The sequence below is a fragment of the Aspergillus nomiae genome (genome assembly GCF_001204775.2).
Source record: "Aspergillus nomiae NRRL 13137 chromosome Unknown contig00407, whole genome shotgun sequence".
NCBI classification, from domain to species: domain Eukaryota; kingdom Fungi; phylum Ascomycota; class Eurotiomycetes; order Eurotiales; family Aspergillaceae; genus Aspergillus; species Aspergillus nomiae.
The window spans coordinates 832-16,847 of NW_015378462.1; the positions used below are offsets into that span (position 1 = coordinate 832).

General features: G+C 49.4%; 5 protein-coding genes across 5 annotated transcripts; 2 read left to right on the top strand and 3 right to left on the bottom strand.

Moving 5' to 3' along the window:
- Positions 1–816: 816 nt before the first annotated feature.
- Positions 817–2,531, bottom strand: ANOM_010743 (FAD binding domain protein; the record flags this gene model as incomplete). The annotated part of the gene is made up of 2 exons (XM_015555999.1): positions 817–2,000; positions 2,066–2,531. 2 exons carry the CDS (start codon positions 2,529–2,531, stop codon positions 817–819), a joined length of 1,650 nt encoding a protein of 549 aa, XP_015402736.1.
- A 1,424-nt stretch (positions 2,532–3,955) lies between these two features.
- On the top strand, positions 3,956–5,298 carry ANOM_010744 (uncharacterized protein; the record flags this gene model as incomplete). Its single annotated transcript, XM_015556000.1, has 5 exons — positions 3,956–4,148; positions 4,204–4,271; positions 4,335–4,717; positions 4,780–4,844; positions 4,922–5,298. 5 exons carry the CDS (start codon positions 3,956–3,958, stop codon positions 5,296–5,298), a joined length of 1,086 nt encoding a protein of 361 aa, XP_015402738.1.
- A 4,390-nt stretch (positions 5,299–9,688) lies between these two features.
- Positions 9,689–11,310, top strand: ANOM_010745 (putative MFS transporter; the record flags this gene model as incomplete). The annotated part of the gene is made up of 4 exons (XM_015556001.1): positions 9,689–9,779; positions 9,831–10,076; positions 10,140–10,994; positions 11,060–11,310. 4 exons carry the CDS (start codon positions 9,689–9,691, stop codon positions 11,308–11,310), a joined length of 1,443 nt encoding a protein of 480 aa, XP_015402737.1.
- A 1,005-nt stretch (positions 11,311–12,315) lies between these two features.
- ANOM_010746 (NAD(P)-dependent oxidoreductase) lies at positions 12,316–13,531 on the bottom strand (the record flags this gene model as incomplete). Its single annotated transcript, XM_015556002.1, has 5 exons — positions 12,316–12,622; positions 12,681–12,818; positions 12,876–13,207; positions 13,259–13,447; positions 13,502–13,531. The coding sequence occupies 5 exons, from the start codon at positions 13,529–13,531 to the stop codon at positions 12,316–12,318; spliced, it is 996 nt and encodes a 331-aa protein (XP_015402740.1).
- A 455-nt stretch (positions 13,532–13,986) lies between these two features.
- Positions 13,987–15,015, bottom strand: ANOM_010747 (uncharacterized protein; the record flags this gene model as incomplete). The annotated part of the gene is made up of 1 exon (XM_015556003.1): positions 13,987–15,015. One exon carries the CDS (start codon positions 15,013–15,015, stop codon positions 13,987–13,989), a length of 1,029 nt encoding a protein of 342 aa, XP_015402739.1.
- Positions 15,016–16,016: the final 1,001 nt, after the last annotated feature.

Below are 16,016 nucleotides of genomic sequence, written 5' to 3' on the forward strand. Positions count from 1 at the left end.
AAGGCGGTTCCTTCAAGCCTCACTCCATGATGATACTAGTCGTTCCAGAGCTCTCAGTCTACCATAGGGCTTATACAGAACCAACCTTCCTGACCTCTTTCCTTGTACTTGGACGATCGATGACGTTAAGGAATGAGGTGTAACGATAGTAGGAAGGATCTTAATGCTGGCTGCTGACCAAAGAATGGAAATCTCCAGGTAAGGGGAGATGGCAGGATCTGCTTGGGCTTCGCACACCAGTTTCACATACTTAGGAGCTGGGTTTTAAAATACTAGAGCGATCTCGGATTTGATTTCCTGCGACGCGTAGGTATTTCCAAACAATGGAGCCCAGCATGCTGGGGTATGAACTATCGCTGTTTCAGCCAATTTCCTTTGAATTAGTTAGAGATCACACGAAACCGAACACGAAGCTGTGACTTAATGGCACGATGCAAATTGCCATCCTTTGGTAGATATACGGAGGTATTATTGCTCAATATTCTTTCATAGGAAATAAAGCACCTTTAGAGGGCACTTGTACTGGAATAACAGAGCACACCCGTGCAAGCTTCAAATTTCTAACACTACCTCTTCACACGTAGTGCCTACTGTCCTAAAATAGAAGTGATGATGCCTTATTCAACATTGTGATTGATGGATCAAATATTAAGATAGGGGATTGTTGGTATGCAAATCAGTTGGATCAACCATGTATAAGCCTGAACAGCGCACTAAGCCAGGTCCCGTTCTCAACTGTATACATATATGTTCCATTCATGCGCCACATTCACTCACAGAGAAACGATCACTATATACAGAATATGTCCGACTCCTCTAGCTAAAAGCCGAAAAGCAGGAGCTCTTTGCATCAGATTCTTCCCATCCGATACATTTCCAGCAGTTCAACAACCGGTTGGGATCGTACTTGTTCTTGATATTCAGCAAGGGCTCGTAGTTCTCGCCCCACCAGGCTTCCTGCCAATCTTCGGTGAATGGGTTGGCCTCGCAGCTGTAGGCACCGCTGCCTGGGGTGATCTCCTCAAGGGTCGCGGTCATGTTCTGCAGACCGGCAATTTTCTGCTCGCGCGTCTCCAGGGTGCTGTTCCACGCCCAGGAAGTACCGGAGCCCAGTTCCCAAATGGCCGAGCGCCAGGCGGGCGTCGCGGAGGTGGAGTTCGCCGTGTAGTTGTACAGTACCGGGCCGACGATGGGGATGTAGGGGCTTTGTCCATTGGACTGGATGAGAGAGAAGAAGTCCATCAGGTTCTTGCGCCCCTCGGCAGTTTCGAAGACAGCCTTGGGCACCAGACGACTGCCGGCAAAATGGGTCACTCCGACGCTAACCGCGTTGGAAGTGACATACTTTTCGTAGAAGGCATACCAGGACGAGAACTGTTCCACGGTAGCAGAACCACCCTGTGATTTTGCATAAGCAATCACATCGGCGAGTGACTCCTCTGCCTGGGCCACAGAGAGTAAAGGAGTCACGTTGATGAGGCTACTGCCACTGATGTGACCGCCCCAGCCTTCTGAAGCCCACTTCAGGGTGTTGTTGACAACGATATCCATGAAGGGCAATAGATTGGTAGAGTTTGAGGTGAATTTGATAATGGCCGCAACGAAGCTCAATTGAGGTTCAACGCGGTGGGTGCTCTCAATTACAACACCGAAGGTACCACCACCGCCGCCACGGAGGGCCCAGAAAAGATCCTGGTTCTGGCATTCGTTGGCGATGCGGTACTGGCCATCCGGTGTCACCACCTTGAATTGGATTACTCGGTCGATGGCCAAACCGTAAACAGGAGACAGAATACTATGACCGGCGGTTTGCAGGAAACCACCGCTGGCGCCCACTGTTGGCGCATAGCCACCCAGGAATGTGACGTTGTGCGAGTTGGCAAATGCATAGACCTCGTTGAAGTTGACACCGGCCCCGATACTGATGGCTGGGATGACGGTTCCTGGCGCGGCGCAAGCATTACAGCCTCGGGCTTGAAGTTGGAGTGGTAAGTCTTCGACTGCAAATTGCGTGTCCAGAGTGCGAGGGTTCCCTTTCCACTGCTACGGCCTAGGTAATCGTGACCACTATTCTTGATCGATAGACGGGTTCCAGAGCAGCTGGCGAACTTGAAAGCCTCCACAGCATCGCTAGCCTGCTGAATCTCGAGATAATACGAAGGCAGGTTACCTTGCTGGCAAACTGTGTTGGTAAAAGCCAACGGATCGGTCGGATCAGAGCTGTCGAGCAAGCACTGGTCGCTAGGGTCCGAGGCACACATCTCCACCTGATTGTTCATGTATCCATTGGCGGAGTTGGCTCGCAAGTACGGATCGCTGTAGTTGCTCTGGATAGTTGCACAGGCCGCGTCGTTAATCGCCACTTCGGTCCCATTGTAGCTCGAGAAACAGGGCAAGGAGAAGGGTGTCAAGGGCTGTACACGGCCGCCAACGGTGGCATTGAAGCTGTTGAGATCACAGGTTCTGGCTGAAGCGCCCAAGAGGTAAACGGCCAGTGGCACAAGAGAGTTTTTGAACGTCGAAGGCGCCATTTTGCCACACGATGATGAGATCATGTACGGGGGGAAACACCGGTGGATAAGTTAAACCGGCCGCGAAGATCGCAACCGTTCTAGGAAAGTAATCAGCAAGACAGGAATCGTGTTCGCTTTTTATTCAAAATCCGGCACAGCGGCAACCCCTTGCAGGAGTGCCGGGTTGTTGGGAAACTAGTTTCAGGACAGCGATCGGAAATCTGCTGTTTCCGATCACATTTTGCACCTTCGCCCAGACTTCTCTCTCCATCCCTTGTTGGGTAGTCTAATCCGACAGTCGTTCTCGTATGATAGTGGGTAGGAACCACATGGAGCACGGAGAACGTCCGTCCAGCCAACCATGGCGCATCAGCCAAGGGAATGAGGGTTACATACTAAGCTTTTAGTGGTAGAGGTCAAGCTTAAGCAGTATGGAATTCCTTAGGGCTTCGGTCTCTCTTCGGGAATTTAAGTGACGAGAATCCAATCACAACGAAAGTTGCTGGCCCGCCCAGTGGATCCATCCCCTAGTCCAGGCTCCGTAATTAGCCAGAGGCTGCAGGGTAGTCAAGCTTAATAGGAATAAGAACTGGTGAAAGATGGTAGAGGAACAGAGGCCCAAAAGAAGGAAAATCCTAAAATGTGGATCCACATCGCAGCGAAGAATTTCTTCGGGCCTCTCGCCGCGTGGCTCAATATAAAACATATTAGCCGTTCCCACTGGCAATGGGTTTTTCTGTCTCACCTGCGCCAACTATTGAACTCTATCGGTTAATATCTGAAACAATTCATAAATACCTATGCCGTCTGCCGTGCGGCGTGGATTGGTAGAAAGCCCGTAGAGCCTGCGATCGACTTAGGGCTCCCTTGGGGCACAGTGATCGGACAACCCATGAGGAATGTGGATGGGAATCGATCCCTGCCATTTTCAGGCCAGATCGACGCTGTCCATTTTTTAAGTTCGAACATAAAACCGCAGATAAGATTCAAACAGCAGGTAAACCCGACACAGATGGGTTGAAATACCTGTTGGTCGCCAGAGGCTCGTCGAGAACACCACGCTTGCGGCAGCGCCGGAATTCCAGGCTAAAGTACCATGGAAATGAGGCCAATTTACGCCATTAGTCTTAGGTTCAGAGGCTGAGGGACTTGGCATCCACCCAATAACTAGGATTTGAGACAAACCTCTTGATGAGGGGTGAAGAAATTAAAAGGAATAGCCTTATAGAACCGACACCACGCCCCGGGATTGTCATCCCTCCTGAAGTCGCTCACTTGCCTTAAGGATGTCAGCCTGGTATCACTTTGAAGCAGAGATCTGATCGTTGCAACGTCTCACCGGTGGCTCCTCTGGTTCAAGGGATCCATCGTAGCACACCGAGGATCATCAGCATTTTCCCTTCTCAGGTTGACCTCGCGGTCATTCCTAGCCGTGCACAAGGATGGCCATCGAAAACACATACTGGAAAAATGTCCTCACAGTCGTCCCCATCGTGGGTGCGGCCATCGCGACCCTGACCTATATTCTTCGGCTAGTATCCTGTCGCATCTCCACAGTAGGGCTGAGGTTGGAAGATTTCTTAATGGGGATCGGCTTGATTCTTTCTTACTGCGCCACTGCCTTTGTTGTATATAGTAAGTTCCTATGTCGAGGGGATATTCGAAGATATTGCTTACAACTCGTCAACAGCGGCATTCAATGGGGTGGGCGTCCGAACGAGTCTTTTGCCCCCAGATGAGAGGCATCGGATCCAATTTGTGATAACCCCTTATTGTCCCCAGCGACATCGCTCACAGCGACGCAAGCTAATGCACCACTAGGGCTCATGGATGATTCAGAAATTCTGGGCGCCGTCTATGGCGTTCGTCAAGATCTCAATTATTGTTTTCCTCCAACGCATCCTCGGCACAGTTCCTGCCTTTCGTATCGTCTCCAATTGCCTCATCGTCTTCATCGCTCTGTGGGCCATCGTGGCATTGCTCGTCAACATCTTCCAGTGCAATCCGGTCCAATTCTACTACGACAAAACATTGCAAGGAGGTCATTGCATGCACGGACAGACCAAATTCTTTCAAGCCATGGGCAGCATCGCCCTAGTGGAGGACGTGACGATTTTACTTTTGCCGGTACCGATCGTCTGGCGACTGAAGATCACCCTGCGCCAAAAGATCGCAGTGACCATTGTATTTTCGTTAGGAGGCTTGTATGTTGTTCAGCCTATGAATCCAGCACAACATGTGTGACTTTGGAAGCTGATTAGCACAGGGTCTGTATCTTCAGTCTGATGCGTCTTATTGAATTCCGCAACTTTGTTGTCACGGACCTTGCTTGTAAGTCTCCAGCCACGCCCGAGAAAGGGAAAGAAGACAAAGGAAAAGCAGGACTGATAAATCCATTGCCAATACAGCATCTAGTGCCAAAGAGTCGATCTGGACGGTACTCGAACTCGATGTCGCCATTATCTGCGGTTGTCTCCCTCTCCTCAAACCCCTCCTGGCCGGATTTCTCGGCACCGTCAAGAGCATCTCGAAAGGCCAGTCTAATTCGGGCACAAAATTATATTTCCACACAAGCGGTACGCACAATCACGATGGATTCCACAAGATTAGCGACCCGCACGGGGCGACGGCCAGCCAGAGTCGGGAAGTGGCAACACAGTCCACCCGGCGCGGGAGCTCGGAGATTGAACTGCAGGGAATCGAGGTACACACAGCGATTGAGAGTCGGTCAGATGTTGCGAGTAACCCTCATGTGGTGGAGGGAAGGGCGTGGCCAATACCATGAAAGTTTACCTGCTTTATACATATAATGTCAGGACCTATGACATTGACGATGAACACGACCATTATGGGGGCCATTTGCGGCTTCATCTCTGCCTGTAACTCTGAACCTCTAACTACATGATGGGATATGACGTGTTACTGCCAATCCAGCCATCTCTGGGGTTCCACAGGCACATCTGCTTTCTGAATACCCGGTCTGCGCCAATTATAGTAATGGCCACGCGCCGCTGGTATGAGATGAAGGCCAGGCTTGCGTCCCGGATGTAACACCATTGAAAAAACAGTGAGCCGTATTTCATCATACCATCTCCGGCGAAATGGCTTTCACCAGTAGCGATGATCCTTCTGTTTTAGTCCCACTGCAGAGACTTCAACATGAATCTTTGGCTGAGCGGGGAGACGCCAGTAATAGGGCCCAGGCGAATGCATAGTTCATACGTAGCCTTGCAGAGACGTGGAAGACTATCAGTCGGAGCCTGGTGAACCCCTTGTGGGGGGCTAAGTAGTGTCAAGGCTCTCATTATGTCTACAACCAGCTGCATCTGACCCCAAAGAGAATTCCCAATGTTACGCCTTGACCCTCAGCTGCAAGTTTGGCTAAAGGTTCAGCACGGGGGGCTACGTGGACAGGATTGCATGACTAGCTGGAAAGCAAAGCTCGCATATGATATGTCTCATAGACCACCTTGGCAAATCATACATCTGACTCCACTTCTGAATATGCACGAAGTTGAGTAAAATAGCCAATTAAGGGGTGAATGCTGTACGTTGGTCATTCCTGCAGCGCAGGGCGTGGGTGCTTCCCTACCCAATCGATGGGGGTTATCAGGGTTCCAATACGCTGCAATGCTTTTCAAAGATGGAGGGTTATTCAAGCCAGTGCCGATCCGTTGCTGTAAGGCGTCATGATCAACGGAGACCAGAGTTATGAAGCTAATTGCGGCCCGCGCCGTATTCACCCGAGGCATGGGGCGCTTCTCACATTGTACATACTACATACCAGTGCTTTCAGTCCTAGAGTGCTAGATTGAGCACAGTCATTCTGGGGGGCAACCCATGGAGTATACCAGCACAACAGAGGAGCTCTCACCATTTCCCTCAACCTAAGCCCCAGTGAGATGTCGGCTTCCTATTCGTGACATAATTCAAACGCATTCCTCAAGAACGTTCTTGTCTTCAGTTTGTTGATGGTTTCCATTTTACCGTGAGAGGAGAGAAATACACTATACGATGACGTGGCTCCTATGATCAAGAACAAGATGCATGTCTCACCCCACCCTCCTGGACGTTTGACGTGCATATAGAGTTCTTCCAGCTTTGGAAATCCCTCATTGAAACCGAGACACAGTGCAGTCTACCCATGCAGGAGCCCCCAGGCCGGATGACCTGGATAGTTCGGTGCTAGAGACCACCATCTATTCTATAAAACTGGAAGACATGGCGGAAAGGAGAATGTTTTCATAACCCGTTCCTTTGGGCATACTTGTAGATAGCGAGATCCTGATTGAGAAGGGTGTGTCCTAGGACTTTCCAGGAAGTATGTAGTTGGCAAAAGACGTTGTTCCAATTAGTCCCTGCATTGGAATATCTCTAATCATTCATCTATGGAAATCTATGGATTTCAGCATGCTATTTGCCCAGTCTTAGGTACGGCGGGAGGCCATACTCCCCATGCATGGGTCACTGAGATACCTTCGAGCTCCAGAATGGAAACGTGATCGACCCTCATCAGTTGGGTGGCTGGCTGAAATCGCATTGTAGATTGTATCGAATTTACTTCCCTCTTCTAATGTGATGTAACGTGGGTTGCATATGCTACTTCAAATCACACGACCCCCCTCTTTCTTCTCTCGGCGCAGGAATGTTACCATAACAGTGAGATTTACTGCGAAGGGGGACTTATTTAAGTGCTCCAAATGCCTTCGACATCTAGCCACACCAAAGCAATCGCCCTCGAACAAGCGTGCTAAGCACGGTATTAAATTTATCCTGTCCCTTGCAACCATGGCTCTTCCTCCTCCCGAGGCATTGTTTGGTTTGATCGAAGTGTGCTCAAGAACGACGTTGCCAATCTTGACGACGAGGAGCAATTTGAAAAGTTTGCCCTGCTCGAAGTGGTTACCAATCGTTCTTATGACGAGGCGTACAAGGGGAAAGATGATCCCTTGTTGCCACATGAGCCTCATCCCCGGGCTGGCAAACAGTCTGTTTCATATGATGCCACCAAATATGTCCGATGGCAGCGTCTGAATTGCATGGTGGGACCGGACGCCAAATCAATGAGGCGACAGATCATTTGGGATGCAACAGGGGACGCATTCGAGTTCGAGAGACGCACAAAAAAATTCAAAGTTTGCTTCCTCCCTGTCCCAATGCCCACCAAGGACGAGCGATTTCTCTGGGTCGATCTGACATTCCCAGTCCGCGCTCTCTACCTGCCACTATCCCGTATAGCAGACCAAAGAGTACCCAGATTCGCGGCCTACATCCACCTCAACCTCCGCATATATGATGTGTCCTTGAAGACATACAAGCCTCATGATGTTCCAATTGAAAAGGCCTCATCCACGGTGGGCAAGACGTTGGGCGGGGCTTTGGGACCAACCAGCCAAATTATTGGGCAGACGCTAGGCCAGAAGGTAGGGGGGGTGGCGCAAAATGTGGTTGACGGCCAGTATGTCCCCGGCACTGAGAAGCCTGTACCGGAACCCAACTTGACCGAGGCGGAGCGAGACAAGATTCAGCAGAAGGAAGGCGCCCCCCGAACTTACTGGGCGGGGAACCTGATTATCAAGGCCGATCAGACCCATGGTTGGAGTTGGCGGCCAGAGTGGACGATGCGCATTGATGCTCGCGCTCTCATCGAGATGCTGATTATCCCCATGCACTTGCGCCTGCCAATTTATATCAGTCCATACCGATATGTCAAGCTCTTCCATGCCACCGCGATTGACAATACGGGGGTCGCGACAATCGCTCGGAAGGTGATGGATGCATGGGTTGCGATCGATTATGCCGGGCTGGTGAGCAGGCATGGTGGCATCCCATTGGACTACAAAGCCACAGGGATACCGGAGAGCAGTATCACGCAGATCCTGCTGGCTATCCTCACTCCCAAGGCCAGCATGCTTCCTGTTGCTGGTACAGTCCTCTCCCTGGGGTTGGGCTATCTCGCAGAATATCTCGACGATCCACAGGCAATGTTAACGAAACACAGTCTAGCCAAGAAGGGGACAGAAATAGGACTCCTGTTCATTCAGGGAGCAAACCGCGTGAGAAAGTACTACGCCAGTGGGAAGATTCCGGCCATTCAGCTGCCTCGCAGGGGACCGGGCATGCGGCAGGCTCTAGAAGGACAGGATCGGCAATCAATCTTTGTCGGCGAAGAAGGGGAGAAAGCACAAGCCCAAGAAATGACGCGGGATGAGAAGACGATCGGAGTTACCATCGACGAGATTGAGGACCCACAGAGAGAGGTTGACAAGGAAGATGACGAGGAGATGCAGGCAGTGACCTGGCTTGGTTATAGCCCTCTTGTGATCGAAAAGCAGTAGAGAGTTCGTGGGGATCAATTTCTGTCGGTATGAACATCGTGATAGAAAATTGTTCTTTGGACGAGATGTATATCGAAGTAGGAGATTCAATGGGGTTGGGTGAGCTTACAGGAGTAGAACTAGGATCTGTGAAATTGACAGTGAAAATGACCACTCTTGCCCGTGTTTAGACTGGAAGATCTCGGCCAAGATCTAGCTCGCATCCACTTGACTAGTCTGGCGCGCAGCTGAATTGTATTCTGAGAGGCGCAACCCGATCTGTGGGGAGGCACTGGGACCCAACTATTCGCTGAGCTACTACCCACACACGTCTACTCTTTAATTATTATCGGGTTTCTTGGGAGTGATCTACACTCTTTCTTGTGTCTGTCTCCCCTTCTTTGCCGGGGTGGGTCAGGCTAATTCCAAATCCCCGGGAGTGGATCGATAGTTCGCGATGATCGTGCATTTCTCAGCTGAGCCACATTTCCGAGAAGCCAGACGTATCAAGTCGGGTACGCGCCCTTGCAGTATGGCACCCAGCTACCAGTCCACAGGTGGCTAAGAACATTCCCTTGTCCTCTATTTGAATTTTGCCAAGGCCATAGGAGATCAGCTTCGCATTTGTTTCTCCCTAGACAGCTTCCTGAACCACTTTTGTGCCCCACTCGCTCCCTCTGTCTTCCTACCCTCAAACCTTTTTTGCTTGCCCATGTGTGATCGTCCTTGCCCCTATCTTGTACTTAAGTCAAGCCCCACTGGCCTTTCTTTTCGTTTTCATTTTGTCCTCATCTCTAACTCGGTGTGGGAATGCCAAAAACAGGACCGGTTTGTCCTTGATCGCACCGTTCCGCGACAATGCTATTGAACGGGGGGAAACCTTTGGGTTATCGATGGCGCTCATCGAACTTTTTCATCCTATCTTGTGTCACATTAGCTCTCTTCTCAGGTGCGTATTATACTTCTGACTGACTCCCAGTAATATGTTGACGCCTTGAAGAAAACTTTCTATACAGCTTCATCGTCCCCATCTTGCAGCAAATGCTTGAAGACCGTCTTCACCTCGATCCAAGCAAGACACAAACATACACTTCGGCCGTTTTTACATCCCATGCGTTGGTCTGCTTCTTTTCCGGACCCATCATCGCGGCCTGGGCAGATTCTGTTCCATCACGAAAGGGACCTCTGCTGGTGTCTCTAGGCGGAGAGATCGTGGGCACGATTGTCGTCGCCGCTGCCACATCACGTATGCCATTTTGACTCCTCTCCGTACGCACTGAAAACCTAATTCGTACGCTTCCTGTCATAGTGCCGGTACTCCTCTTTGGGCGCATAATCCAGGGCATCGCTGGTAACGCAGCATGGATTATCGGGTTTGCAACCGTGGCCGACCTCGTTGAGGATGAACAGAGATCCCGTGTATTTACCACGACATCCATGTTCTTCATGTCTGGATTGGTGGTGGGTCCGGCGACCTCAGGAATACTAATAAAGCTTGTTGGATACTGGCCGACCTGGCTCACGGCGATCGCTCTCCTCGTTTTTGATATGATGATGCGGCTTGTCATGATCGAAAGTCCACTCAGGCTAACAAGAGATGTTAAAGAGACAACATCCGATCCCAGTATATCAGATGAGACCTCTGACCTACTTCCTGGGAATTCACCGGGTCCCTGCAGACAAGAAGACACACCGTGGCAGGAAGGCGACCCTGCCTCGTGTTTATCCGGAACGACCGAATCCTCAACCCAAAGCTTCTATAAGGTTATTCTCAGCAACCCTCGCGCTCTAACTGCCTTGGCATGCCATGCGTTCAATGCCCTTATTCTCGTTAGCTTTGATACTACCTTGCCCCTCTATGTGACGCGAGCCTTTGGCTGGGACTCCTCCCGGACAAGCATGATGTTTATGGAGCTACAGCTGCCGGCAATATTGCTTTCCCCTTTCGCTGGCTGGATGAAGGATCGGATAGGAACCAGCGGTCCGACTTGTTTAGGATTTCTGGCCACTGCTTTCTTACTTTGGGTTCTAGGCACCTGTGGTCCTGACGGTCTGCCATTTATAGGCTCCGGCGAGAGGGGACAGGCAGTTTACATGGCTTCTATGCTTGGTTTGGGCTTTGCACGACCTCTACTCACTGGATGTGGAGTGATTGAAATGACTAGTATGTTTTGATCGGTGGTTCTATTCTTATTCCGTACGTTGAATTACTAACTTCGTCCGATTCAGGCGTTGTTGCAGAACTACAAAAGACACAACCCGCTATCTTCGGTCCCAATGGTGGGATGTCCAGGGCCTATTCTCTGACTAACATGGCCTGGACGTCCACTATGTTCCTCGGACCTATTCTTACTAGCACTCTTACCCAAACGGTAGGATATTACTACATGAACTTCTTTCTTGGTAAATCCCCGTCCTCGAAGCTGGCCATATGTATCGTTGCGCTAACGCTTTGGATCTCGCAGCGATTTTCTCCTTGACCTGTAGTATTCTGGCTTCATTATATTTCCAGCGGAAATAGACACGTCCTCCGTACAAGGAACGAGGCTCAGCTTCACGGGTACTGATAGTATTTCTTGAACATGATATTAATTGATAAAATGAACATAGTAATAATAATGCCTGCTCTCTAGAAACAAGAGGTGTGCGGTCTATTACAGACGCCACTTAGTACATTGTTTCAACGCGGATGCTGGTCATCCAATCATTCACCGACGACTTATCAATTTGGCCCGAATACTACTAGAAGTTGCTGTACCGTCAGCTACTTCACAACCTATAATTCAGAGAAAGGAAGTAGAAATGGAGAAACAGAAGATGTTTTTGGCAAAGGCGTCCGTACTTTGGTGTCCATAGTGATAGTCATACTGACTAGGTATTTTTGCCAGTTGAGGATTGCTCGGTTACCGCAGGAAGTTACGAGGCAAGAGAAGTTGAATGAATCGTCTCTCACAGCCCGTACAGAGTTTATCCAACAACACGTCGGTCGCTTAGAGAATTAATCGTCGCATGTTGACAGTAATCAATTCCGGTCTGAAGAACTCGGTGGCCGCAGAGTTGGGGACACGGAACGATATTCGGATTTGCGTATTTCGGGAGTTTATTGTCAGACTTTAAGTGGGTGTGTATTCATTGGACTAAATGATGATGGAGGCAGTGAATGTGTTTCACATATTGGTTTGTGTTTTGGAAGATAATTCTTGTACTGTTCAGATAGCTGCGATATTAGTAGTTCGGGCCACCGAGCTCCATCACTCGATGTGGAAGGTGCAGTGGAAACTTGATGAGTACACGACACACAATAGCGGAACTGAGAGGAGAAAGTCGGTGACTTCCCTGTGGAGTCTCAGTAGCAGGGACGACGAATGGCGAGTTCATGAAATGCGTTGCAAGACATGGTATCCCAAGACTTTGGGACGCCACAAAAATGTAACGATATCATAAAATCGCAAGTCTAGTATTAAAATAGTAAGTCGCCCATTGTTTTATACCGCACCATTCTGACTTTTGGGATCATTAGTTGCGCCATATTCCCCGCCCTGGCGACTGTTTTCATTCCAAAAGCTCAGACTAGCCTGCTGTCGCAAGATGCCATACATGGCACTGCTATCCAGGCATTCGCCGCCATAGTCTCTGGCTGCTTTCATGTGCTTATCGGCTAACTCAAGTCCAGGTAACTTGAAGTCGTGCTCTCCGGCCATTGAAAGCGCATGTTTAGCATCTTTGATAGCCAATGAAACGCCAAATCCCGGTCGTGTATCGAGCGGCGGTGCATATATTCCCGATGTCAATCTGATAATAAGTTAGCTGGGGTAGCCACCAAAGGAATGAACGATAGTGCATGACTCACCGTTTGGAGTAACCCCCTGCAACAGCTCCAAACGACTCCGTGATTAACTGCTCCATTGCGTCGGTCCCAAGGCCAGTTTTTTCTGCAAAGACCTGGGCTTCTCCCACCGCTTCCATCAGCGAGAGGGTTATAATATTCCTATCTAGTCAGCTTTGGTACTCCAGCAGGGGGCAATCACTGAGTGCAGAGACCTACCCGCCAACCTTGAGCAACGATGCGTTCGATGCATTTTCCCCACAATGGATAAGCTTCCTTCCCATCACATTGGTGATATACTTCTCCACAGTGAGGCAGGCAGACTCGCGGCCGCTGATTGCAAATACAAGACCTCCAGCCACTGCGACTGACGGGCCCCCGAAAACGGGAGCAGAAAGAAGGACAGCCTCATGTTTCGCTAAGTCTGATGACAATTTCTTAATTGTGTCTGGGTGTACTGTCGAGCAGTCGACGAAGATCTTGTTTGACAACTCCGAGCCGCCCGCAATGGCAAGCTTCATGAGTCGTTGAAGGACATCGTCGTTCGGTATCTAGCACTTGTCAGTTTCTGACCTACACCCTCTTGTTGGGAAGCTATTCACCATTGTAAAAACGATGTCACATCGTTTCACCAAGTCAGTAAACTCGGCAGCAGGCACGGCACCGAGAGACCTCAGCGTATCTCCGGAACTTAGTGTGCGATTGGAGTATATCAATGGGCGTTCGTGATTCTTCGCTAGATGTCGTTGTAGATTCTCGGCCATGGGACGGCCCATAGACCCGAGCCCGTACTTGGACAGGTTAGCCATTGACCAGGTATCAGTGCATTTTCATGAGTTTCTTACCCATCCGATTTGTGGTTTCACTGATGCCATCATGCAATTTCTTGGGGAATGGTAAAATTGAATTACACGGAAGAGATGTAAAAGGTCATTGGGGAGTGACTTTATACCGCGCATGGAATGCTACGGCCGTTTTTCTCGGCCGGTTTGCTAAAAGCCGGCCATTGAATTGAGTCATGTTAGGTTGAGCGACTAATAATCGTTCTCTCGGGTTTTCGCCCCGAGATTTACGGAACGACTCCCGAGCCCAACCGACACTGGCGGACTATGTGAATATATCTACAGTATCGCGGTCGACAGCAATGGAGTACGACGTAGACTTGAGCATAATATTCTCCTATCGATAATGGGCCAAAAGCTAATACCACTCCCAAGAATCACCAGCAAACGCCGGATATCACAGTCTTAATGATTCTTTCTCGCGCACCCATTTGTGGCGGACAAACAACACTGCCAATATCAATTTGGAAAGCAAGTGTCTCCGAAATTCATTCGAAGAGGTACTGCCTGATACTTTCAAGTCCCTGAAGATCTCCAGCAATAGTACCAGCCATCTCCTTCTCAACACAACCCGGAGTATACCCGCCTCCAAAGTCAATTATATAGGCATCCCCATTGGGATCAAGAAGCACATTAGCCGGTTTTGCATCTCCCCAGACAATATTATGTGCGTGAAGTTGTTGCAGCGTGTGGGAAATCTGGTGAAACCATTTCTGCCTGGATTCAGAATACTTGGGATGATGTCCACCATTGAATTCAAGTGTAGATCCAGGACCGTTAATGTATGATAAAAGGAATCCTATAGTGTTTCCCTCGCCATCGTGGACCAAGCCATCAAGTCGAGACGTGAGAACTGTGGCGTCGAAGTTAGCTATATAAATCTTGGAATATGCCATAAGCTCTTTCAGCGCCACTCTCGCACCACCCGCAAAGATTATCTTGAGAAAGCTGGGTTTTGATCGCCCGTGGATAAAGACCTTCTGGGGGAACCCGGGCAAAGAAGTCGAATCTGCATCGATCGAAACCTGAATTTCGCTCGGATGGTAGACGGGGAACATCGAATAATCAAAATAGGTAATAGAGGGCAAACATGCTCCAAAGAACAGCAACTTCGTGCGCTTTGAGTGGCCGAGGTAAACAGGCACTAGGGTCTCTTCCACCACTTCCACCGTGTAGTGAAACTCTTCCGCATACAGAAAATCCTCAAGAGTGTACTTCCGGCCTTGGTCCAGAGGAGCAAGCTTGCGGAAAATGGGCAGAAATGGCTGCAATATCCATTCGTGCATTTCCTCGAGGGGGTCCCCCCCAAGATCATCCATGCCAGGAACAAATTCTGGTTCTTGACGACGGACCTGGCGAAGGTATTCTGAGAGTAATGCGGGAGACCTTCTGAAGTTCGCAGTGAATATATCGATTTTGAAACGTTTGTTAGAAACGTGCACATTCATCTGTGTGTCCGTGTTAAGGCAGCTTGATTGGAATGTACCAATCGAGTAGATAGGCCGTTGTGCCGCCATGGCTGGTTAACGAAGTAATAGTAGAGGAGAGGAGAGTTACACGCTGTCTAAAGAGAGAAGAGAGATCAAGATGTCTCTACTGTGCCGCCTTCAATCATGACGAATTGATGAGGATAACGCGACGTAGGTAGCCAAGGCAACCATGGCTTTATGCCACGGATGGGCGGCGGCAACCCTTAGACAGAATACTACATGGCTCTTGCCTAGAAACTAAGAGTAGTAATGTGGAATTACTCGGTAGAAGAAGCGGTCTCAACTCTTGAGGACTTTCCACATCGGTGATCAAACGTATTCTAAACGTTGTTCTATATTATGCAAAGTTTATAGTGATGGTAGAATAGACGGCAGGTAGGAAAGTGAGAAATAAGCCAGGAAGAAGATATATTGTTGTATTGTGTCTGAGTAGAAGTAGCAGTTGGTGCATGACAAGGAGCCCACTCGGAGCTCTCACGTGCTGCCCCCACTATTAGGAGAAGTACCAGGACTCTACACACAACAAACATCAACGCGACTGCGATTTCTCAGAAAATGTCCAAAAAAGAAAAACACCGGAAAGACAAAGCTCAAAAGAAACAGGAAAGGGCAGTCCAAAGATACTATTTTCGCGGGTAAGCGACGTTCATGTATTCGAGGGGTATGCAGGCGGACTGACAACTAATATATATTATGACAGGGCATTGATTTAAACGGGATCCCAATAACAACTTCAAGTTGAAGGCTACAAGAATTTCATGAAGCATCTGGGAAACCACAATCAAAGCTTTACAATACGACAGCCAAGCTGAAGAGGCCACGTGAATACCGTAATTCTTTCTATTCGTCATAACCCCAGCACTGACTTTATGTCAAACAGCAAACGCCTCACAATGCCCTGCCATCAGCGCCCGAGGAGTATCTCGTAATCGAAGCGCGACTGCCAATTGATCGCTTGGTCAGATATCAGGAACATTTATGCTGGCGAAACCGAGATCGATCCTACCCGAGACAATGTTGATAAAAAC